General features: G+C 37.7%; 1 protein-coding gene across 1 annotated transcript; it reads left to right on the top strand.

Moving 5' to 3' along the window:
* Window positions 1-2,355: 2,355 nt before the first annotated feature.
* On the top strand, window positions 2,356-23,950 carry LOC311008067 (uncharacterized protein). The gene is made up of 11 exons (XM_084001500.1): window positions 2,356-2,414; window positions 3,737-3,932; window positions 6,272-6,438; window positions 6,986-7,201; window positions 7,941-8,054; window positions 8,136-8,283; window positions 12,807-12,940; window positions 16,308-16,547; window positions 19,686-19,847; window positions 22,431-22,520; window positions 23,535-23,950. The coding sequence occupies exons 2-11, from the start codon at window positions 3,737-3,739 to the stop codon at window positions 23,691-23,693; spliced, it is 1,626 nt and encodes a 541-aa protein (XP_083857626.1). The 5' UTR covers window positions 2,356-2,414; the 3' UTR covers window positions 23,694-23,950.
* Window positions 23,951-25,165: the final 1,215 nt, after the last annotated feature.

Below are 25,165 nucleotides of genomic sequence, written 5' to 3'. Positions count from 1 at the left end.
CCATTTAACCAAAAAAAATGCCATTAAAGGAATTGTCAGGAAGGCAGGATGTTTAAAAAAAGAAAAAAATACCGTCATTCCGACCATAAGAGGCAAACATTGTTGGAATGATGGGACATTTGATAGAAAAAAAAGTGTTGCCATTTAGACAATTTGAGGCCGATGTCGGACTGGTGGGATGTCGGAATGGACTAGAGGTGACCGGTCCTTTCAGGCAGTGGCTCCCAAACTTTGAAATGGCCAGCCTCTCTCTCTAAGATGCTCCGAATCTGTGGACTCTTTTAGGAAACAGCTGAACACTTTTTTTTATTTAAGCAGGCTTTTAGTTAATATCTTAAATTGTTTTATTCATTGTATTTTTATGTTTTTACTGTTGTATTTTATTTTATTGTGAAGCACTTTGTGATCTTTATCTGTGAAAAGTGCTACACTGCAAAAACTCAAAATCTTTCCAAGAATATTTGTCTTATTTCTTGTCAAAATGTCTCATTTCTAGTCAAAACTAATCTCTTTCCACTTAAAATAAGACTCATCACCTAAAAATGTACTTTCTGTTAGATAATTTTCACTTGTTTCATACTAATTTTCATTTGAAATAAGTAGAAAGTTTTTTGTGCTTGTAATAAGGAAGAAAAACTTGCTCCACTATCAGATTTTTTACTTATTTCAAGTGAAAATCTGCTTGAAATAAGTAAAAAGTGTCTCAAAACAAGCTACTTTTTAAAACATGATGAGTCTTATTTTAAGTAGAATGAGATTTGTTTTGACTAGAAATAAGACAAATATTCCTGGTAAGATATTTGAGTTTTTGCAGTGTATATAAATAAACCTTACTTACTTACTGAACCTTACAAGAAGGATATCACACTGCAAAAATTCAAAATCTTACCAAGAATATTTGTCTTATCTCTAGTCAAAATGTCATTTCTAGTCAAAACAAATCTAATTATACATAGAATAAGACTCATCACATTTAAAAAGCAGCTTGTTTTTTGAGTGAGTTTTTGAGATGTCATGGGGGGGGGGGGGTTTCCAGGAACGATCTTCTTTGCCGCTGTCAGACCTGCCAACCAGATTTGACGTGTTTCTGCCCCAAGGGAGAGCTGGGAGTCATCATTCAGAAGGTGTATAGCAGGTTCCGTTGGTAACTGTACCCCTGTTAGCGCTGCTATTGTACCAATTACCTTCTCCCATAAATCTAAAATCCCCGGGCATTCCCATACATACAGCATGTGCAAAAGAGCCAACGGTTCCCTGGGGACAAAATGAGCAAAGCAGCTTGTTTTTAGACACTTTTTTTTACTTCTTTCAAGCAGATTTTCACTTGAAATAAGTAGAAAAATCTGACAGTGGAGCAAGTTTTTCTTTCTTATTACAAGCACAAAAAACTTGATTTCACTGGCAGATTTTTCTACTTATTTCAAGTGAAAATTTGTTTGAAACAAGTGAAAATGATCTAAAAACAAGTTAATTTTTAGGTGATGAGTCTTATTTTAAGTGTAAATAGATTCATTTTGACTAGAAATGAGACATTTTGACAAGAAATAAGACAGATATTCTTGGAAAGATTTTGAGTTTTTGCAGTGCAGTGCTCTTATCCGACTCACAGCTTGGTCCACATTGTGTTTATTGTTCAAACAGCTGATTGGGAAAACTAAACCTCAGACTGAATAAAGGCAAAGAAAAGCCGGACTGTGGTGACATCGTGGTGTTTGCACTGCAAAAACTCAATATCTTACCAAGAATATTTGTCTTATTTCTAGTCAAAATGTCATTTCTAGTCAAAACAAAATCTAATTAGTATAGGCTACATAAAATAAGACTCATCACATTTAAAAAGTAGCTTGTTTTTAGACACTTTGTACTTCTTTCAAGCAGATTTTCACTTGAAATAAGTAGAAAAATCTGCCAGTGGAGCAAGTTTTTCTTCCTTATAACAAGCACAAAAAACTTGCTTTCACTGGCAGATTTTTCTACTTATTTCAAGTGAAAATTAGTTTGAAACAAGTGAAAATGATCTAAAAACAAGTTCATTTTTAGGTGATGAGTCTTATTTAAAGTGAAAAGAGATTAGTTTTGACTAGAAATGAGACATTTTGACAAGAAATAAGACAAATATTCTTAGAAAGATTTTGAGTTTTTGCAGTGTGTGCTCGTTGCTCCGGTCAGTGTGAGCGCAGCACCTTCACTGTTTTGATACTGAGATGAGCCGTGTTACTAAATTTATACGAGCGCACACTGACTGAAGCTATTTCCAGCTTTTCCCAGTCGAGCCAGTGAAGCTAAATGTGTAGAGGTGGATTGAGTTACATGAGACACACACACACACTCTGAGTCTCTGAGTCCACACACACACACACACGCGCGACCACGCTGTTTCCTTCCACGTGCGGCTGCAGGTTCCACTCAGACAGGTAAGTTAACATAGTGAAGCTTCGTTCGCATGAAGACGGTTTTTATCTTGAATACTGATGTGAGAGTTAGAGAGACAAGTTTCACTTCTGTAAAAACAAAAACATTGTTCAAACTCTCAGATGATTAGTCACATTGTGTTGAGTCTTACAAACAGCTCGCAGAGTTCACACTGCAAAAACTCAAAATCTTACCAAGAATATTTGTCTTATTTCTAGTCAAAATGTCATTTCTAGTCAAAACTAATCTAATTATACATAAGTAGCTTGTTTTTAGACACTTTTTACTTCTTTAAAGCAGATTTTCACTTGAAATAAGTAGAAAAATCTGATAGTGGAGCAAGTTTTTCTTTCTTATTACAAGCACAAAAAACGTGCTTTCACTGGCAGATTTTTCTACTTATTTCAAGTGAAAATTTGTTTAAAACAAGTGAAAATGATCTAAAAACAAGTTCATTTTTAGGTGATGATTCTTATTTTGAGTGGAAAGAGTTCAGTTTTGACTAGAAATTAGACAAATATTCTTGGAAAGATTTTGAGTTTTTGCAGTGCATTCAGCTAAAGTTTATGGTTTAAAGAAAATGTTGTAAAACTAAACTAAAACTGATCTGTGATGATTCACGACTCAACTTGAATAAGAAACAATAAAATATTTCATTGTTTTTCTTCTGTGAGAGCTTTAAAATATGAGTTTGTTTGTATCTGAGATTGAATTTAAAATAGAAACTGAACTAAACTTTAGTTTGGAGCGGAAACTTGTTACAGGTCAACACTGCAAAAACTCAAACTCTTACCAAGAATATTTATCTTATTTCTTGTCAAAATGTAATTTCTAGTCTAAACAAATCTTTCAATTATACTAAAATAAGACTCATCACATAAAAAGCAGCTTGTTTTTAGACACTTTTTTACTTCTTTCAAGCAGATTTTCACTTGAAATAAGTAGAAAAATCTGACAGTGGAGCAAGTTTTTCTTTCTTATTACAAGCACAAAAAAACCTTCTTTCACTGGCAGATTTTTCTACTTATTTCAAGTGAAATGATCTAAAAACACGTTAAATTTTAGGTGATGAGTCTTGTTTTAAGTGGAAAGAGTTTAGTTTTGACTAGAAATGAGACATTTTGACAAGAAAAACGACAAATATTCTTGGAAAAATTTTGAGTTTTTTCAGTGAAAGGACCAACTTTGTAATAAAAAGTAAAAGTTTCCTCACGTCTGTTCTTAACTGTGTGTGTGTGTGTGTGTGTGTGTGTGTGTGTGTGTGTGTGTGTGTGTGTGTGTGTGTGTGTGTGTGTGTGTGTGTGTGTGTGTGTGTGTGTGTCAGATGGTGCTGCTGGATGTGTTATTAATAGGGAGCGGTCCTCAGGCCTTGACCCTGGCCAGTTTACTGACCAATCAGGAGCCAGGACACTCAGACCCCTCCCCCTCCCCCTCCTGTCCGTCAGACAGAAGACGCTGCAGCGACAAGAACAAGAGGAAGAAGAAAGAGAAGAAGGAGAAGGAGAAGGAGACAACAACTGGTACCTTTATTTTTACTTTACTGTTGAAAACATAAAAACGAGAAACAATTATCCAAGATCACTGATAATCAATCAGTGGATCATTTAAAGCCACAGTCTACAGACATTTTGATTTTGTAATATTTTAATAATTACTTTACAATAAGGGCTCCTTAATTAACATTAGTTAGTACATTATTAAGCATTAAAGGGATAGTATCTTTTTTTTTTAAGACCCAAAGTTTGGAAAAAATTATATTATAGTGAACAATGGAACTGTGTTTTTTTTTTTTCAGGTAAAACCTCTTTTAGGCCGCGAAAATAGGCCGTTTCTTTGGGTCTGTTCACAACACTGTATGTTGTAAATCTCTGGGCAGGGCTATTATGGGCTGGCGTTGCTAACGGGAGGAGTGCAGAGAGTCTTGCAATTAAAGTACTTAGGGGCTATTTGGAGATCATACAACCCCACTTTTTTTAAAATGATACTATCCCTTTAAAATTAATTGTTTACAGATATACTAACAATCATTATTCTGTATTACTTAGGATTAGAAAACACATTAATTAATGTAGCCTATTAGTAAGCAGTTAATTAATGTTTACTACTCAGAGTTAGTTAATAAATTATTAAGTAATAATAAAAGTTGAATAATCATTATATATGCATTACTCAGCATTAATTAACACATTCGTTTATATATTAATGCTTAATAATGTACTAACTAACGTTAATTAAGGGACCCTTATTGTAAAGTGTTACCAATAATTGATTAGCAGAGGGAATAACTGACATCTTTAATGTGCAACTTAGTTTAAATCATTTCAAGTCCCAACCACTCTCTCATTATCGTTTTAACCTCTGCCTCTTCTCTCAGGGCGTTTTGCAGCTGTTATTGTTTGAACGTCCTCTTCTAACTCTCAGTTTTGTTTTTCACAGTCTGTGAAACATCTAGTTTCATTTCTGAGTAAACCAGCCCCCCCTCAGCTTTCACCAGAGCTGCTAACCAACTAACTAACTAACTAACTAACTAACTAACTAACTACAACTTATAACAACTGCTGAGGTAGCCTACCATTTGAGTTTTTATTTTTCAGTTAATTGTAGGCCTACACAATGTTTTTTTGTGTACCGGTATGTCAGGTTCTAGAAGTACAACTTACATAATTACAGTTATGTATTAGCCTACATTTCGTGCAATATCTACACACTTCTGCTTGTGCAACTGGGTGAAATGGGCATCGTGCAATACAACCTGGCACTTTTACTTCACTTTTTGTTGTTTACATTATTATGTCGTCAATGTCTATATTATTATGTGTACTGTCACTGTACCTACTGTTTTTATGTTATGGGACTCCGGACGGAAATTAGCATTGCTGCTATAATCCGGCACTAGGGATGTCACAATTACTTGTTTTCACAATAAATCGCGGTATTAAACGCCACAATTAATTAATCGTAAAGATTCCTAAATACCGTCACTTTCCAAAAAAGATTATGTTGGAACCGTATCGGCAGTTGTGCACCAAATTAAAGGTAAATGCACAGATGAAGTCCATTTATGTAACACTGAATTGGTAGGAATTTAAATGCTAGAGTGTCATTTGGAATAAAAAAAAAGATTTAAATTAACTTAAACATTTGGTATCGATGACACTTCCCCTGGCGGATTAATAATTGGTCATATTTTAATAGATATCTAAAATATTTTATAATTAGTAATGTATATTTGAACTATATTTGATTTTACACATTAATAGTGTTTGAAATTAATTGATGCATAATAATCGTGATAATCGTAATACCGTGATTATTTCTCTGACAATAATCGTACCAAGAAAATCTGTAATCGTGACATCCCTATCCGGCACATTTACATGTTTTTATGTTGATTAATGTGCACTGTCCCTAGCCAGGCTAGCGCCGCCTACTGGTTCCGGCAAATTTCATTTGCCTCAAACATGTAGTCAGGACACTAGCAATGCGTTTCGGTTTGCTCCGTCCGCCAGAGCGGACGGACCAATCAGCGAACAGACGGGTAAGTGAAGGCGATGACGTTGAACTCAAGCGCTCAAGATTAACCTATGAGCTTAACCGGTGTATAGCACACGTGACCACCAAGCAGCAGCGATTAGTTGAAGCAAATGTAAGCAGCCGCCTCCCGGAAGCAAACGAATCCCTATGGCTCGTGTTCAGACCGCTATATGAAATGTAATGAAGTAAGCGGCTGATGCATCAGGCTACACTGTCCCATCCGAATAAACAAATAAAGTAAACTACTACAGAACCATTAAACAGATGTTACTTCCTCCTGACTCAGCTCATCTGTTTATTTCCTGTTCCGTCTCTGCAGCAGCAGCGGCGGCGGCGGCGGAGCAGAAAGCGGCGGCGGCGCTCCCCCCGCTGAGCGTCCGGGTGGTCGACTCCTACGGAGAGTGGGCGGCGCTGTGGCGGAGTCAGTTCACGGCTCTGAACATCCCTCACCTGCGCTCACACACTCTGGTGCACACAGACCCACTCAATAAGGTGCAGACACAGCGACACACTGCAAAAACTCAAAATCTTACCAAGAATATTTGTCTTATTTCTTATCAAAATGTCATTTCTAGTCAAAACAAATCAAATTACACTCAAAATAAGACTCGTCACATAAAAATTAGCTTGTTTTTTAGACACTTTTTACTTCTTTCAAGCTGATTTTCACTTGAAATAATTAGAAAAATCTGATAGTGGAGAAAGTTTTTCTTTCTTATTACAAGCACAAAAAACCTGCTTTCACTGTCAGATTTTTCTACTTATTTCAATTGAAAGTTTTTTGAAACAAGTGAAAATTTGTTTGAAACAAGTGAAAATTTGTTTAAAACAAGTTATTTTAAGAGGAAAGAGATTAGTTTTGACTAGAAATGAGACATTTTGACAAGAAATAAGACAAATATTCTTGGAAAGGTTAGGTGAGTTTTTGCAGTGCAGGTTCAGAACCAGGAAGCTGCTTCTACAGCGTGATGACAGACCATCATGTGTGTGTGTGTGTGTGTGTGTGTCTGTGTGTGTGTGTCTCTCTCTCTCTCCACAGAAAGCTCTGCAGGACTTTGTGTTGAGGTGCGACCGCTCAGCGGAGCTTCACTCTCTCCCCGATCAGATTTACATTCTGGATGAAAACGCGTATTTCAACGACATGCGACTGGGGAAGAAGGAGAAGAAACGACTGAACGTCGCCTCCACGCTGAAGAAGAGTTTGTCCTTCAGCCTCCCGGGAACCAGACTCAGTGTGGACTTCTTCAGAGACCAGGTGGGACGCAGACGGTCTTATTACGTAAACTAATGAAGAGACGATCCTTTAAAGGGATAGTTCACCCAAAATTGAAATCTCACTCATTATCTCCTCCCCCTCATGTGGACTAAGGGCTGGAAGAAGTTTCAGAGTCCAAATACCTCCATGCTGCTTGTATGTAATGTCCGTCTTGTATTGAAACCCTAACATGAGAAATTGTCCCGAAAAAAATTAAATAAGTCTATGTTTCAAGCTTGTTTTGCAGCGGAAGCTTCTCAAAGCTCCTCTTCCCGGTCAAATTTGGACGAACCAGGGTCTGTCCTCTTCCCAGTTCGTCCAAATTTGATGAACCGGGAAGAGGAGAGAAGCTTCCGCTGCAAACAAGCTTGAAATATAGACTCATTTAATTTTTTTTTCGGGACAATTTCGCATTTCAGGGCTTCAATACAAGACGGACATTACATACGAGCAGCATGGAGGTATTTGGATGTTTTTTGGTGTGTCTTTTTGTTATGAAGACAGTTGGTATCCATTTGCAACCGTTATATGGACATGCACTGCTACGCCGAGACCCCCTGTAACTCAGAGAAGCCACGGAGGACTCTGAAACTTCTCCCAGCCCTTAGTCCACATGAGGGGGAGGAGATAATGAGATGAGAATGAAATTTCAATTTTGGGTGAACTATCCCTTTAAAGCAGAAAGAAACTAAAACCTTGGTGCATTTGTGTTTGTTGACGTCTGAATCTGGACTCACAGGTGCAGAGATACGACCTGGACAAACTGCTGATCAAGGGAACGGTGGAGAAGATCGTCCCCGTCACCGAGCAACAAGGAGAAGAAGAGGAAGAAGAGAGGGATGGAGAGAAGGAGGAGAAGAAGAAGAAGAAGAAGAAGAGGGTGAAGTATTTTGAAGTCCACCTGCAGCAGGACGGTGTCGGCGTGGTGCTGAAGGCTCGGCGGGTCGTTGTGGCGACGGGGCCGACCCGGGCCCGGATGGCCAACGTGCCGTCGTGGGTTGGGAGCATCGGGGAGAGTTTCCCAGAGGAGCGGCTGCAGCACACGGTGACGCTGATGCATCACCTGACCGGTCCTGGTCCAGGTGAGTCCAGTGACATCATCACTGTCTCCGGTGACATCATCACTGACTATGTTTACATTAGAGCAGTAGAAAAGAGAGTAGCGACACCACCATAGACTCCCGTGGTAACGTTATTCTCCCCCTAGTGGCAGGATATGGGTATTGCAAATGCGCCCAAGAGCTGGGATCTCTGCAGTGTTGGTGAATGAGTAAGTGCGGTATTTTCAATAATTAAGGACATTTATAGATCACCCACGTTAATAGCATCATCGTGGACCCTTTTACAGATAAATATTAACATATAGTGGCCATTAATTGTTGTGTCACGAATGCTTGCTGTTTTAAATGATAAAGATAATTGTCCACTAAAGTGTCATACTGTAAGTTTGCGCGCTAAATTCAACTGTGTTAGCTAACTGTTCGCCACTTAAAGCAGAAGTAAGCGATCCGGTTGTTTTGGCTAATGCTGCGTTCCAGGCAGGCTTTTGAAATCATAAATTACAGCTTCAAGTCACAACTTACGACTTTGTAGCGTTCCAGGCAACCCACTCGTGTTTTTCCGACCTGTTTTACCTGTGAAAGTCACTATAACGGCCACTCGTAACTTCCGACCGGTGAACTCGTACCAGATCGAACTGGTACGACTTCACGGGTCGGAAAAACACGAGTTACGAGTTGCCTTGAACGCACCATAACAGTCCTCGTCCCTACGTCGCCACATTCACGGCGTTCCTTGGCTGCACACACAGCCCTGCATGCCGTTCTCTCTCCTCATTGGATAAAAACTGTAGGATACGATAAATGTTTTCTCTTCGGCTCAGAGCAGAGCAGAGGGACTGACAGACCCGTGTTTCAGTCCAAACACTCTATGTAAGTGATTGCTGTCGGAAGATATAACTATTTAAGACTTATATTAACACAAATATATCACTTACTTCTGCTTTTATTGTTGTGTCACGAATGCTTGCTGTTTTAAATGATAAAGATAAGTCCATACTGTAAGTTTGTGCGCTAAATTCAACTGTGTTAGTGTAACGGATGTGCACTCACTCCACCCATAAAGGACGTGCTAACCAACCCGCCAAGTGGTTGTCAACCTCTTGGCGAAGAGGTTAGCATCGTCGCCTCCGGTGCGGGAGGTCGTGGGATCGAACCCCACCTAGGGCAGGCTGTGAGAAACACAACGCAGAGGGCCAGATCGACATCGGCTACATTAGCTAACTGTTCGCCACTTAAGCCTGTGTTTTCTTTAGTTTGTTTGTTTTGGTCAAGCAAGTTATTGTGCTGCTGGCTTTTATTTTATTTCCATGCGAGGCTTTTTATGTTATTTATTTTGACAGCTGGTGGTTGCTTAGCAACGTTAAAGCGTTCGCTCGTCCCCTTCTGTGTTTGTCCGCTGTGACTGTGACCAGTACGTACTGTAAACAGCTCCGTGTGTTTTTATTAATTATCATTTTTTTTAATCAAAATTGGAGGAAAAACTTAACATAATACGTTTTGGGTTTGATTAGAAATAGGAAGTAGTGGAGCTGTGCATAGAGCCTATACATCAAATTCAATATAAAAAAAAAAAAAAAAAACAGTTGTTCACATTAATGTTACAATTTAAATTTTGAAATAAATAAATTATAAGCATAACTTAATATGACCAAGGCACCTAAAAGCAAAAACACAGCAGTTTTCATCAATTTACAAGCAAGTTGGCAACACACATACATTGGAGTGAATGGGTTTCTTGGGCGGATTTGCAATACCCATATCCTGCCACTCGGGGGAGAATAAAGTTACCACGGGAGTCTATGGTGGTGTCGCTACTCTCTTTTCCAGTGCTCTAGTTTACATTAGAGCAGTAGAAAAGAGAGTAAGGACACCACCATTGACTCCCGTGGTAAGGGTTTAAGGGTTTTGCGCCCCTAGTGGCAGGATATGGGTATTGCAAAAGCGCCCAGAAAACCCATTCACTCCAATGTATGTGTGTTGCCCACTTACTGGTAAATTGATGAAAACGGCCATGTTTTTGTTTTCAAATTATACTTATAATTTGTTTATTACAAAATGTAGATTGAAACTTTAAAGGTACAGTATGTAAGAAATCTAAAGCAACTGGCCGTAAAATCCTCCTAATATGTCACAGAGACTCAGGAATAATGTTCATATAACATGATGAACTCACCAACAACAATAGTACAGCCACAGTACTCGCATTAAAAATCTTTTTTTGCAGACCGCGACACTGCAAATCATGTTAATGTTTTGAATTTACATGTTTACATCAGTTCAGTTCAGTTCAGTTCAGTTTATTTCATGTCCCCAAAGGGCAATTTGGATTGCAGCTCATAGAATCACATAAAGGTAAAAAACATACAACACAAAGACATATAGTGACATAGAAGCGCATCGTTATAAATAACAATATAAATAAAATATGCACTAATTGTGATCATATAAGAGATAAATATAGGAAATACCGTTAAAACACAGAATACAAGATCCAAGATAACACTAATAAGAACATAGTGGTCAAGTAAAGTGCATCAGTTGTTGCGCCACCTAGCCCTCTCTCCCAGTCACGGCGGCGTCAGTGGCATTTCAGCCTCAGTCTGCTTCCACTGAGCTGCCGCTACGACGGGGAGAAAAAACCAGATCGCTGTGTTTTGAATTTGACTGCAGTAACCGTTTTTGGCCACATTCTTACATATGGTACCTTTAATGTAGACAACTGTTGTTTTTTGTTTTGTTTTTTACTCGCCTATGTGTTAATGTTTATCTGTAAAGGGTACTCAATGATGCTATTAACGTGGGTGATCTATAAATGTCCTTAAATTATTGAAAACACCACACTTGCTCATTCACCAACAATGCAGAGATGTCAGTTCTTGGGCGCTTTTGCAAAACCCATATTCCTCCACCAGGAGGCGCTTCCATTGGACCAATGCTGTCCTCACTCTTTTACACTGCTCTAGTTTACATGCAGTCAATATTCATGCTGCGTTCAAGACAACTCGGAAGTCGGAAAAAAAACGAGCTCTGAGTTGTAAAAAATGAAATTTCACACAATACAACAATCACAGCTTAATATAAACGTATTTAATTTACTGCAATAACACAAAAAAAAAATGCATTAAAACCTCAACAAATAACTTAAAATGTCTAAATTCTAACCGTTTAAGATGAGGGCCACCATGTTTTGATGTTGTCGTGACGTCAAGTCAGAAAGTAGAAAGTCGGATGGTGCCTTCATGTGCTATGGTAATTATGGTAAATACCAAAAGACGACGTGAAAAGTGCACATGAACACCCTCTCATGTGGTATTTTCCACTGGGCAACTCGTAGAATATTTTGATGCCCGAGCTGCCGAGATGAGAAATAACCTTTGACCTTTTCAACATGGCAGCGAGCAACGCAAGATTGGTTATTGGTAAGCAAGGCAAGCCTTTAGAAAACAGTTAGCAGCTATTCACTCTATGTATGCGTGCATGTAGAGTAAAAAAAAACGCTTTTAAAAAGCTAGCCAAATAGCCAGTGCTAAATCTCCATGAATATTAATATTTACCGTTTGAGTTTTGATAATTCATCTTCTTGCTGTAAGAGATGAACTAGGCAATGCAAGATTGTTTTACCCCATAGATACAGTATATACACGTAGATGCCGCACGTGTATATATCTATGGTTTTACCCAAGTAACAAGTCTGAATCTGTGTGTTCACCATCTTTATTTTCTCTGTACAACAACAAAAGCACATGAACACAACGCACTGGTAAATACCAGGTCACAAGTGGAAAATACCATCTGTACCAGAGCACCTGAAGGCAGCAGGAGCTCTGATATGATACCCGAGTTTCCGACCTGTAATTTCCGAGTTCGACGCCGTTCAATTCATTTTTTACAACTCGGAGCTCGTTTTTTTCCGGACTTCCGAGTTGTTTTGAACGCAGCAGTAGTCCCAGTCACCTGTTACATCCCATCACTGCTGCTGCTGCTTGATGCTTCATGATATTGAATTGATTTTCTGCTTTCACCCGATGTCTCTGACGCCCTGAGTGGCTCTGCACTGCAAAAACTCAAAATCTTTCCAAGAATATTTGTCGTATTTCTTGTCAAAATGTCTAATTTCTAGTCAAAACTAATCTCTTTTCTCTTAAAATAAGACTCATCATCTAAAAATGAGCTTGTTTTGAGATCATTTTCACTTGTTTCAAACTAATTTTCACCTGAAATAAGTAGAAAAATCTGCCAGTGAAAGCAGGTTTTTTTGTGCTTGTAATAAGGAAGAAAAACTTGCTCCACTGGCAGATTTTTCTACTTATTTCAAGTGAAAATCTGCTTGAAAGAAGTAAAACGTGTCTAAAAACAAGCTACTTTTTAATGTGATGAATCTTATTTTAAGTAGAATGAGATTAGTTTTGACTAGAAATGATATTTTGACTAGAAATAAGACAAATATTCTTGGTAAGATTTTGAGTTTTTGCAGTGTGACTCCTCGTCCTCTCTGCAGCTCTGTCCTTCACTAGCACCTTGTGCCTCGTATGCTGTGTGTGTAGAGCTGTGTGTAGTGAGTGAGCCGGGCCAGAGGGTAATGGTGGTAGGTGGAGGTCTGACCAGCGCTCATGTCGTCTCCATTGCCCTGCAGCAAGGTGCCGGCCACGTGACCTGGCTCATGAGGAAGCACCTCCAGGTCTAGTCACAGTGTGGAACTGCATGCAGACCCGGTTTTTCTCGATTGCTAAGACACATTATTTCTGGAAAAGCTGCTTTTCCTTTTCTCTAAACTGTGAACACAAACCCAAATTTTCAAGCTGCATTCACAAAACCTCAAAATCTTACCAAGAATATTTGTCTTATCTCTAGTCAAAATGTCATTTCTAGTCAAAACTAATCTAATTATACATAAAATAAGACTCATCACATTAAAAGCAGCTTGTTTTTAGACACTTTTTACTTCTTTCAAGCAGATTTTCACTTGAAATAAGTAGAAAAATCTGATAGTGGAGCAAGTTTTTCATTCTTATTACAAGCACAAAGAACTTGCTTTCACTGGCAGATTTTTCTACTTATTTCAAGTGAAAATTTGTTTTAAACAAGTGAAAATGATCTCAAAACAAGCTCATTTTTAGATGATGAGTCTTATTTTAAGAGAAAAGAGTTTAGTTTTGACTAGAAATGAGACATTTTGACAAGAAATAAGACAAATATTTTTGGAAAGATTTTGAGTTTTTGCAGTGTACATTCACAAAACCTCAGACTTTTCTTGCAAAACCAAACTTTCACCTCAAAACAGTTCAATCTGTGCTCAAAACTGAACTATGTTGTCAAATCGTGCCCCGAGTCAATCAAAATTAAACACACTACTGAGCAGTCACTAAATACTACATAGACAAATAGAAAACACAATGCTCAGAACATGAAGCTGTAGAAATACATGTTTATTGCTCACTAGGCTAAATGCATGTTGCAAAACAAAAATCCTGTGCATTTAGCACTTCTCTCCTTCCCTTTCTTTCACCCTCCTCCTTCCCTCCCACATCCATTTCATCCCCTCCTCCTTCCTTCTTCTTTTTTCTTCCCAGTTCATCTCTCCTTCCCTCCCTCATCCTCTCTTCCTTCACCCTGTCGTCTCTCATCTTCTCCTCTTCCTCTCCTCCTCCTCTCCCTCCATAAATGCATGTTGCAAAACAAAAAACCTGTGCATTTAGCACTTGTACATATGCACAAAACACAGAAATCCTGTGCATTTTACACGTAGCACTTGTACAGTACAAAAACAAACAGAAATCTTGTGCATTTAGCACTTGTATACAGTAAGTCTACGTAAAAATAAAGTACAAAAATATACAAATGAGAAGTGCGTAACTCAGCTACAGCATCATTTCTCCGTACTGGATCAGGACACAGGACTTAAGTTGTGTTTGACTTTTGCCACCTGTGCTCAGCATTATGCAACACAGGTGCATCACAATGAAAATGTGTTGGCAAGTTGTGTCTAAACAGGTGAAAAGTGCTGATACCCAGGGGGCAAAATCCCATCGGAGCATTGTAAAAGGTTTGACACCAGAAATGATCTGTAGGAACTTGAAGGATTAAAACCTGGGTGGACAACCCGGTCAACTAGCTGCTGGAAAGCTACAGGGGCTAAAACCCCTTTCTGGGGTCATTTTGCTGGCGAAATTATGTACATGCAAATATTTAGGTACTACAATGTCATAAATAGTCATACAACTATAACATTTGGCAGAGAGTATCTTGACACATAGGGGGAGGCAGGAAAAAAAGATTCTGGGGTTTGTTGCAACTCGATTTTAAGATATCACCCTCAACATCCCCAAAAAGACCAAACAAAAAGTACTATTCGTCTGACAAATTCTCATGAAAATTATTATTTTTCAGCACTTTATGGAGAATATCTATGCTTAACATGTATATAGAAAACTTCCTTAATTCAGAAGCTTCCATTTGAGTCCTAGATAGCCTTTCTATCTCCAAAGCTCCACTTGCTGTGGCCAACGGTCTTCTCTATCTATCTGTTCACTTTGGGGAGACCAGAAATAGAATGTTTTCTGATCATACCAGTTAGTTTTTCACAATAGGTGTTGCATTGTTTGGAGATAGCCTGTAGCTTTCCAGTAGCTAGTAGAAAGGCTGTCTTGGAATCAAATGGAAGCTTATGAATTAAGGAAGTTTTCTATATACAAGGGATAATGTATAGTTCGGAGGTTGTTATGGAGAAATAAACCCTGACATGTTGTATGGAACCCCGACGCGAAGCGGAGGGGTTTCATTCAACATGAAGGGGTTTATTTCTCCATAACAACCGACCAACTGTACATTATCCCGCTTATTACACGGTTTACGAGTGAAATAATTAATTTGAAACATAATGTTGACCAAAATACGACTTTCATCGATTTAAAATTGCATTTAGCGAATCTGCAAGACCGGTCACTTCCGCTGTTTTGCTGAGCCTCCTCCCGTTCGTGCATTTGAAGCCTTTGATAATCAATCAGTGGATCGATGGATTACCATACACGTGTTAAAATGTGTGTATTGTGTGTAGTCGTATCTGTCATAAACAAGAGATTAACTTTACTGTTTACGGGGTGCGTTTGTGTCGCGGAGCCGCGGTGCCAGCTGCACCGAGACAAGAGGAGAGCTGTGACACCGGGTCAGAGGCTCTGATCAGCAGGTTTGGTTTCCAGCAGCGATGTGAAGGAGCCTCCACTCTACTTGTAACAAGTTACCAGTCATTTATCTAACATCACTATTAGTCCGACGCTGTTTAATGACGGTAAAAATGAAACACAAGGTAAATATCCTGCATAGTTTCTCTTTTCTGTGCTGCGCTGATCAGAGCGGCGTCCCTAGCAACGGTCTGTTATACATGACGACGGTCCGTTATACAGAAATAACAGACCGCAGAACGCAGCACTGGACCAATCAGAGAGCAGCATTCAATAGAGCCGTGTAATAAGCATAGATATTCTCCATAAAGTGCTGAAAAATAATAATTTTCATGAGAATTTGTCAGGTGAACAGTACTTTTTTTGGTCTTTTTTGGGATGTTGAGGGTGATATCTTAAAATCGAGTTGCAACAAACCCCAGAATCTTTTTTTCCTGCCTCCCCCTATGTGTCAAGATACTCTCTGCCAAATTGTATAGTTGTATGACTATTTATGACATTGTAGTACCTAAATATTTGCATTTACATAATTTTGCCAGCAAAATGACCCCAGAAAGGGGTTTTGGCCCCTGTAGCTTTCCAGCAGCTAGTTGACCGGGTTGTCCACCCAGGTTTTAATCCTTCAAGTTCCTAGATATCATTTCTGGTGTCAAACCTTTTACAACGCTCCCTGTCTGTTTTTTTGCTTTTCCCCCTGAGTATGATGGTTTTGCCAAAAGAGTGACTGGTTTAATCAGTGGGTTCAGACAACAACAGGGTTTAGTGTTTTAGCAACTGAGAAAAACTGTAAAAGATTCAGCAGATACAGCTGTGCCTCCTCCTGCCTGCTCGCCTCAGTCTTCTCTCTGGGCTCTGCTCCTCCTGCAGCTGAAGCAGTTTGACGTGGGCGACGTGGAGAGCCTGGTGGGCCGCTACGCCCACGTGGAGCACGGCATCAAGATGGACGGCCGGGCGTATCTACGGCAGTTCTACAACGAGCGCAGCCTGCACAGGCGGCTGGCCATGATCCGCCAGGCCAGGAAGGGAGGGGCCGTCACGCCCGAGGCCTACGTCCACCTGCAGCCCTTCATCCTCAGCGGACGGCTGGACGTTAGGACGTACTGTCAGGTGTGTAGGGTGGAGGGGGACGAGATGAGAGGAGAGGAGATGAGAGAGGTTGAGACAAGATGAGAAGAGACGAGGCAAGAAGACACGAGCTGAGATGAGATAAGACATGCGGCGATGAGTTGAGGCGAGATGCAACGAGACAAATTGAGATGAGATGAACTGACCCTTTGTTGGCCTTCTGAAAAATCTTTCCAAGAATATTTATCCTATTTCTTGTCAAAATGTCTCAATTTTCATCAAAACTTAAAATAAGACTCGTCACCTAAAAATTAACTTGTTTTTAGATCATTTTCACTTGTTTCAAACAAATTTTCAATTGAAATAAGTAGAAAAATCTGCCAGTGAAAGCAAGTTTTTTGTGCTTGTAATAAGGAAGAAAAACTTGCTCCACTATCAGATTTTTCTACTTATTTCAAGTGAAAATCTGCTTGAAAGAAGTAAAAAGTGTCTAAAAACAAGCTGCTTTTTATGTGATGAGTCTTATTTTTTAGTATAATTAGATTTGTTTTGAAATGACATTTTAACTAGAAAAATAAGACAAATATTCTTGGTAAGAGTTTGAGTTTTTGCAGTGTGATCTGCTGATCCACCAATCAGAGCACTTCTCCCCATGTCACGTGTATGCAACGTTCTAAGGTTGGACAACCATGGGATGAAACCGTATGAAACTAGATAGGTAGACAGCAATTTTTTCGGCAAAAACTACTTTATAATTTTTAAATATGGTTAAAATGTGCCTGGGGTTCCTACAATAGCAACTCACGATATCCAGACGTATTAAGTTTTACGAGGAGAAACGGGAGATCGGCGGAGATTAAGTGTTAGCTAGTAGCTAACGTTAGCTACTAGCTAGTGAGTGACCAAAACAATGATTTTTTCCCCACTTTTCGGAAAAGTCATGTAATGCCCGTTCACTCGCTCTTTAGCCACGTCTGTCTTCACAATCACAAACACCATTTTTCTGATGTTTCAATTAATTCAAATTTTCCGTACAAGCCATTTAAATCTGCCTAATTTTCAATGGTTTCCAATGGGAGTTAACCCTTCCGTGACCATTGTTTGTCCAACCTAGCAACAGTAACCGTGGAGGGCGGGACTTGACGAAAATTTAGACGAGACGAGAGACATTGAGACGGGATGAGATGAGACAAAACAAGATTTGAGGAGAGGAGAAGATGTCTGGCTCATAAAAAACAACTGAAAGAAATGAGACATCTATTAGAGATGAGACCAGATTGATTGACATGAGAAGAGATTAGAATAAATCTGATGAGACAAGGATGAGTGAGATGAGAAGATGAGAAGAGGTCAGATAGCCTACCAGAAAGCCAGAAGAGACGAAGTCAGATACAGTAAAGACAAATGAGGTGAGATGAAACCATATATCAAAGATAATTTGAGATGATGTAATGTCATGTATAATGAAAGAGGACCATGAGGTCAGCACAGGTCAGATGAGGTCATGAGCTGAAGAGCTCGAAATGAGATCTCACCAATAAAGCAAGAGAATCAGTACAGGTCCGTTTACAGCACAAGGAACATGTTGTTGTGTCAGGTGCAAACATAAAGGAACCAAAAATAGTTAAAGGTAGGGATAAAATAAACATTTAAATGAGATAAGATAGATTACGACAGAGTATTAGGGCCACATTGAGTAAAAAAAACAAAGAACACAGAGAGAATAAAGTCATAAATTTACAAGAATAACATTGTAAATTTACGAGAATAAAGTCGTACATTTCCTACGAGAAAAAAGTCATAACATTATGAGAATAAAGTCATAATTTACGAGAATAAAGTCGTAAATTTACGAGAATAAAGAAAAAGTCATAACATTACGAGAATAGAGTCATACTTTACGAGAAATAAAGAATAAAGTCGTACATTTCCTACGAGAAAAAAGTCATAACATTATGAGAAAAAAATCACAAACTTCAAGAATAAAGTCGTAAATTTACGACTTTATTCTTGAAGTTTGTGATTTTTTTATTTGTCAATGTGGCCCTACTCCGCCGTATGTCGTGGTGTCAGGTGCATTAATATATTCTAGTGGGAAAAAAAGCATAGTATAGTATATACAGTATACTATATATAATTTAGGATTTATATAAAAAGAATAAAATAGAATAGAATAAAGATAAGATAGATACAGAGAATGACAGGAAGTGAGATGAGATACAGTGAAGTGTGATACAGTGACACAGTAACGATGGAGGGAGATGAAGTGAGATCAGGTAAAGAAGAAGTGAGGTCGCCTCAGGTCAGATAAACGGAGACGGAGGTGAAGTCTCACTCACCTGTGGGTTCAGTAGAAACAGTAGATCAGGAAACAGGAAGTGAAAATCAAAGATGAGAAGTTACATTAACCCTAACCGCTAACCAGTCATCAGTCACATGACATTAGGTGATAATGTGATGTGCACTGCAAAAACTCAAAATCTTACCAAGAATATTTGTCTTATTTCTCATCAAAATGTCTCATTTCTAGTCAAAACTAATCTCTTTACATTTAAAATGAGACTCATCACCTAAATAATAACTTGCTTTTAGATCATTTTCACTTGTTTCAAACAATTTTTTTTAATACTTAAAATAAGTAGAAAAATGCTGTGGTGGTTTTTTGTGCTTGTAATAAGAATCAGCTTTTTATATGATGAGTCTTATTTTAAGTATAATGAGATTTGTTTTGACTAGAAATAAGACAAATATTATTGGTAAGATTTTGAGTTTTTGTAGTGTAATACTTAAAATAAGACTCATCACATAAAAAGTAGCTTGTTTTTAGACACTTGTTTCAAGCATATTTGACTTGAAATAAGTAGAAAAATCTGATAGTGGAGCAAGTTTTTCTTCCTTATTACAAGCACAAAAAACTTGCTTTCACTGGCAGATTTTTCTACTTATCTTAAGTGAAAATGTGTTTGAAACAAGTGAAAATGATCTAAAAACAAGTTAAATTTTAGGTGATGAGTCTTATTTAAAGTGGAAATAAATTAGTTGGAAAGTGGAAAGAGATGAGTTTTGACTAGAAATTTGACATTTTGACAAGAAACAAGACAAATATTCTTGGAAAGATTTTGAGTTTTTGCAGTGTAATCAATAAATAATCCATTACTGCTCCATACCGTGGCGGTGCAGGTGAGCGAGGCCAGCTGGTGCTACAGGAACCAGGCCTGGAGCCTCGGCCTTAGCAGCGGAGGCCTCTGGACCGGGGACCGAATCTGGCTCGCCACCGGCTGCAAACTGGACGTGACCCAGGACCCGCTGCTCTCCGAGATGATGCAGGAGTTCCCCATCCAGGTTAGCACGAGACAAAATACACTTATATAAAGATACAGTTGTGCTCAAAAGTTGACATACCCTGGAAGATTTTGTAACTGTGTAGCCTACCATTCATTAAGGAAAACACGAGTGATCAGACAAAACAGTTTTCTCTTATTTTTAATAGGATTCAACTTACACTGCAAAAAATATAATATCTTACCAAGAATATTTGTCTTATTTTTAGTCAAAATATCATTTCTAGTCAAAACAAATCTCATTATACTTAAAATAAGACTCATCACATTAAAAAGCAGCTTGTTTTTAGACACTTTTTCCTTCTTTCAAGCAGATTTTCACTTGAAATAATCTGATAGTGGAGCAAGTTTTTCTTCCTTATTGCAAGAACAAAAAACTTGCTTTCACTGGCAGATTTTTCTACTTATTTCAAGTGAAAATTTGTTTGAAACAAGTGAAAATGATCTAAAAACAAGTTAATTTTTAGGTGATGAGTCTTATTTTAAGTGGAAAGGGATTGTTTTGACTAGAAATGAGACATTTTGACAAGAAATAAGACAAATATTCTTGGAAAGATTTTGAGTTTTTGCAGTGTACACTGTTGAGACATCCAGAAATAACACAATCATTTAAAAAAAAAAAAAAAAAAAAGATCATAAGAGAGTCTGACCAACAGATGTTTGATGGTACCAGTCAGACCGTGGTTTTGGTATCAACAGAAGAACTCATCAATTTCCACTTCTATGAGAGCTTGAATACTGCTGATTGGCATTCTCACATATTGGGATATCTTTTTATCTCCTTTTTATGTTTTATAACCCTCTATGGTACGCACTATGATACCATTGGGGGAAAAAATGTTTGGAGTGTTTTTATGTCTCAAAATAGACTAAATAAACATAATCTAAAGAAATTTAAAAAAAAATATTTATTTTTGGAAGTTTTGGGGATTTTTTGCCTGTAGGCAACATTGTACCATTATGGTTCATCATGTATTGGAAACACCAGTCTCTATAGACTTTCACCTTCACTGGCCTCATCCTCATCCCAATTCTCATTCTCATCTTCCTCATCATCATCATAATAGCCTGATGTTTACTTTACTGCATCCAAAATCACATTTATTAAGGATAAAAAACTAAATTATGATGAATTATATGTTTTTGAACATTATATTTACACCTCAACACACACTACCATAGTCTCATAATGCAATATTGATTCCATAATGGTCCACTGTCGCCTCAAGGCAACATTGCAATTTTCTATAATGGTACGTTGTTGCTTTCGGGCAACAGGTGCATTTTAACAAGTTTCCATTATTTAATAAGTAAATAAATTGCATGGAACTATTAAAAATTAAACTTTACTAATCTATTAGTGTAAATATATTTTTTTTCCAGATGAAAAAGGGCCAGGAAGTTACTGTATGTTTTCAGACCGTTTTAGTGGAGCAAAATGGCAAACCTGTTTCCTTTGAAAAAGTCTGCAAAAAAGGGTTTCAGTATGGCTTCTTGAAAGTCATGTGATAAATTAAAGCATTGTTATTGGTTCTCTAAGGTCTCTTCTCTTTTTTAAAGTATTACAGCATTAAATGGGATGAATTGTGGAGATGTGACAGGCCAAAAAGTGGTATGTTGCCTGAGGGCAACATGGTACCATAGAGGGGTAAAGTTGAACAACCTTCTTCCTCAGGACTTTAGACAGTTTTGCTTTCCCCACGGCTCAGAATCCAATGGACGAAATGTGCAAGTGTTTGTCTCTGACTTTTTATACACAGACACAAATTACAAGCATCAAGTTCCATGTGTGGACAGGTTCCCTGAGTACACTGCAAAAACTCAAAATCTTTCCAAGAATATCTGTCTTATTTCTTGTCAAAATGTCTAATTTCTAGTCAAAACTAATCTATTTCCACTTTAAATAAGACTCATCAGCTAAAATATAACTTGTTTTTAGAACATTTTCACTTGTTTAAAACAAATTTTCACTTGTTGTCTACTAATAAGTAGAAAAATCTGCCAGTGAAAGCAAGTTTTTTGTGCTTATAATAAGGAAGAAAAATTTGCTCCACTATCAGATTTTTCTACTTATTTAAAGTGAAAATATGCTTGAAAGAAATAAAAAAGTGTCTAAAAACAAGCTGCTTTTTAAATGTGATGAGTCTTATTTTATGTATAATTAGATTAGTTTTGACTAGAAATGACATTTTGACTAGAGATAAGACAAATATTCTTGGTAAGATTTTGAGTTTTTGCAGTGTAGCCATTTAAACCTGTCGGTGTCAATCTGTGTGTATTTTATCAGGGTGAAACTTTGAGGGTATGTAAACTTTTGATCAGGGCCATTTTGGTGTTTGCACTTATCACTAGGATTCAAAAAGATCAAACACAGTTGTGTGATAATAAATGGCTTCGCCCAGCCACTAAATCTGAATAAAAAAGGTTTTGTAGCATTATCAGTTATATGTCCTGAAATGTGGCCAGTATTTCACAAATTCTGCCAGGGTATGTCAACTTTCAAGCACAACTGTATATAGATATATACTGTGTTTATAGTGTTTATGAAACATATGGACTTGTAAAGTGTGTTTTCCCTCTGCAGGTGCTGGACGGGTGGCCGTGTATAACAGAGAGTCTGCAGTGGACGGACGGCTGTCCTCTCTACCTGATGGGCCAGTACACTGCTCTGCAGGTATAGATAGATAGATAGATAGATAGATAGATAGATAGATAGATAGATAGATAGATAGATAGATAGATAGATAGATAGATAGATAGATAGATAGATAGATAGACTTGTCCTCGTCCAAAACACAGCTGCTGGACTGTAAGACCAGATTTGACTGCTCTCAAATTCTTTTTTTTGTAGTAGTAGTAGTAGTAGTAGTAGTAGTAGTAGTGCTTTTATTCAAATCATAATTAATTTGATGGATCATATTGTGGCCAATTCAGGTAATTGGTCTCCTGAGGAAGCCAACCAAAGCTTATAGTAGGAGCCATTTGACATACATACACTTAACATTTGGCACACAGTGTATACACATTTACATGCACTTGACACTTACATACTGTACATTTAAGTTCAGAGTTCCTGTTATCACATTTAGAGCGCTGCCCGGTCCGACACCTGCAGCAGGAAACCACACTGCAAAAACTCAAAATCTTTCCAAGAATATCTGTCTCATTTCTTGTCAAAATGTCTCATTTCTAGTCAAAACTAATCTCTTTCCACTTTAAATAAGACTCATCACCCAAAATTTAACTTGTTTTTAGATAATTTTCACTTGTTTAAAACAAATTTTCACTTGAAATAAGTAGAAAAATCTGCCAGTGAAAGCAAGTTTTTTGTGTTTGTAATAAGGAAGAAAAACTTGCTCCACTATCAGATTTTTCTACTTATTTCAAGTGAAAATCTGCTTGAAAGAAGTAAAAAGTGTCTGAAAACAAGCTACTTTTTAATGTGATGAGTCTTATTTTATGTATAATTAGATTTGTTTTGACTAGAAATGACATTTTGACTAGAAATAAGACAAATATTCTTGGTAACATTTTGAGTTTTTGCAGTGTGACTTCTGCTTTTACTGTGTTTTTCATGTCGCTCTCTGCTTGTATGTATTTATATTTCCTTTCTTTTATCGGCTCCTGTAAAGCACCTTGTGACTGTGGCCGTATAAATAAAGTTACATACAGCCTATTATACTTCTAGGTGGGGCCTCATGCGGTGAACCTGGCCGGGGGACAAGCTGCCAGCCTGAGGATCTACAAGGACCTGGTCCAGCAGCTGCATCCGGACCGAGCAGCAGCTGCAGATAGATCCAGAACGGAGGAGTACATAGAGGAGATGAGAGGACTGCTCTGGCTCTAGACTCACACAGAGAAACATAGAGGAGATGAGAGGACTGCTCTGGCTCTAGACTCACACAGAGAAACATAGAGGAGATGAGAGGACTGCTCTGGCTCTAGACTCACACAGAGAAACACAGAGGAGATGAGAGGACTGCTCTGGCTCTAGACTCACACAGAGAAACATAGAGGAGATGAGAGGACTGCTCTGGCTTTAGACTCACACAGAGAAACATAGAGGAGATGAGAGGACTGCTCTGGCTTTAGACTCACACACATCATCATCATCATCATCATCCTTCTTTTTTACACATTAGTTACAGGTTGTTGCAATAATATAATAACATGAATGGATGAGATGTATTTTATTTTCTGTCTGATATTCTGATATAATGAATTTATATATTTTATGACATTAAAACTGTATAGCTATTATATGAAATAAATATTGTACAACTCTCAGGGATAAATGTGTTCACACTGATCAGTCAGAGTCAGAGTGATACAGATGTGACACATGTGGATCAGATTTTATCTGTTTAAACCCCCCCCCCTGTTACTGTTATAACAGATATCACCATGAAACTTCCCAAGTTTATCACATTAAGACAAATATTTTTTGTATTACAAGTTTTGTCAAATTTTATGTGTAAATGGGGCAATATCTAATGAAATATGCGCTAATTTGCTTGTTTTATTTAGTTGACATATTAGAGTCGGAAGTTTTTACATTTTGGATATCTCTTTGTATCACTCTGTAAATGAGAAAATACTGTCACCAGCCCTGTTTTTTGGAATAAAATGTTGTATGAATGATATAGCAACAATCCCCTCTGTAAAAAACCTTCAGAATATAGACAGGAATAAAAAACAATAAAATTAAATAATAAAATAAAAACATAGTATGAGAAATCATGTGTTTTTGCAGCTAAAACAACTGGGGTTAAAAGGTGATTTTCATGTTTAGTCAAGACACTTTTGCTGTGTTTAATCTCTACATCCAAGCTATTCCATAGAATAACTCCTCCGACAGAAATACACATACTTTTAAGAGTCGATCTTACACTTTGCTGTTGCAGTTTGAGTTCTCCTCTTAAGTCATATCTTTTACAACCTTCCCTCTCATGAAATAATTTTTGGATTATACAAGGAAGAAGATTATTTTTTGCTTTATACATGATTAATGCAGTTTTAAATTTTACCAAGTCCAAAAATGTTAATGCAGATGCCTTCAAAAAAAGTGGCTTAGTGTGATCATTGAACCTAACATTAAAAACTGTTCTTATGGCTCGTTTTTGTGATATGTACAGAGGCAACAGGTTGGTTTTATACGCATTTATGTACATTTATTCATGTATCACAAATACTGAGGGTAAAAATTGAGGGAGCATAAATCTCTTTCATGTTTATTTATTTATTTAGTTTTCTGTTCACATAAAAAAATTAAAAAAAACCCTCCAGTCTCTGATTGACACTGTGCAGGTAGTGTGCAGG

Source organism: Trachurus trachurus, assembly GCF_905171665.1.
Source record: "Trachurus trachurus genome assembly, chromosome: 3".
In the NCBI taxonomy this organism is placed as follows: Eukaryota; Metazoa; Chordata; class Actinopteri; order Carangiformes; family Carangidae; genus Trachurus; species Trachurus trachurus.
The sequence above is the reverse complement of the archived record's forward strand: the minus strand, read 5'-3'. Positions and strand labels throughout refer to the sequence as shown.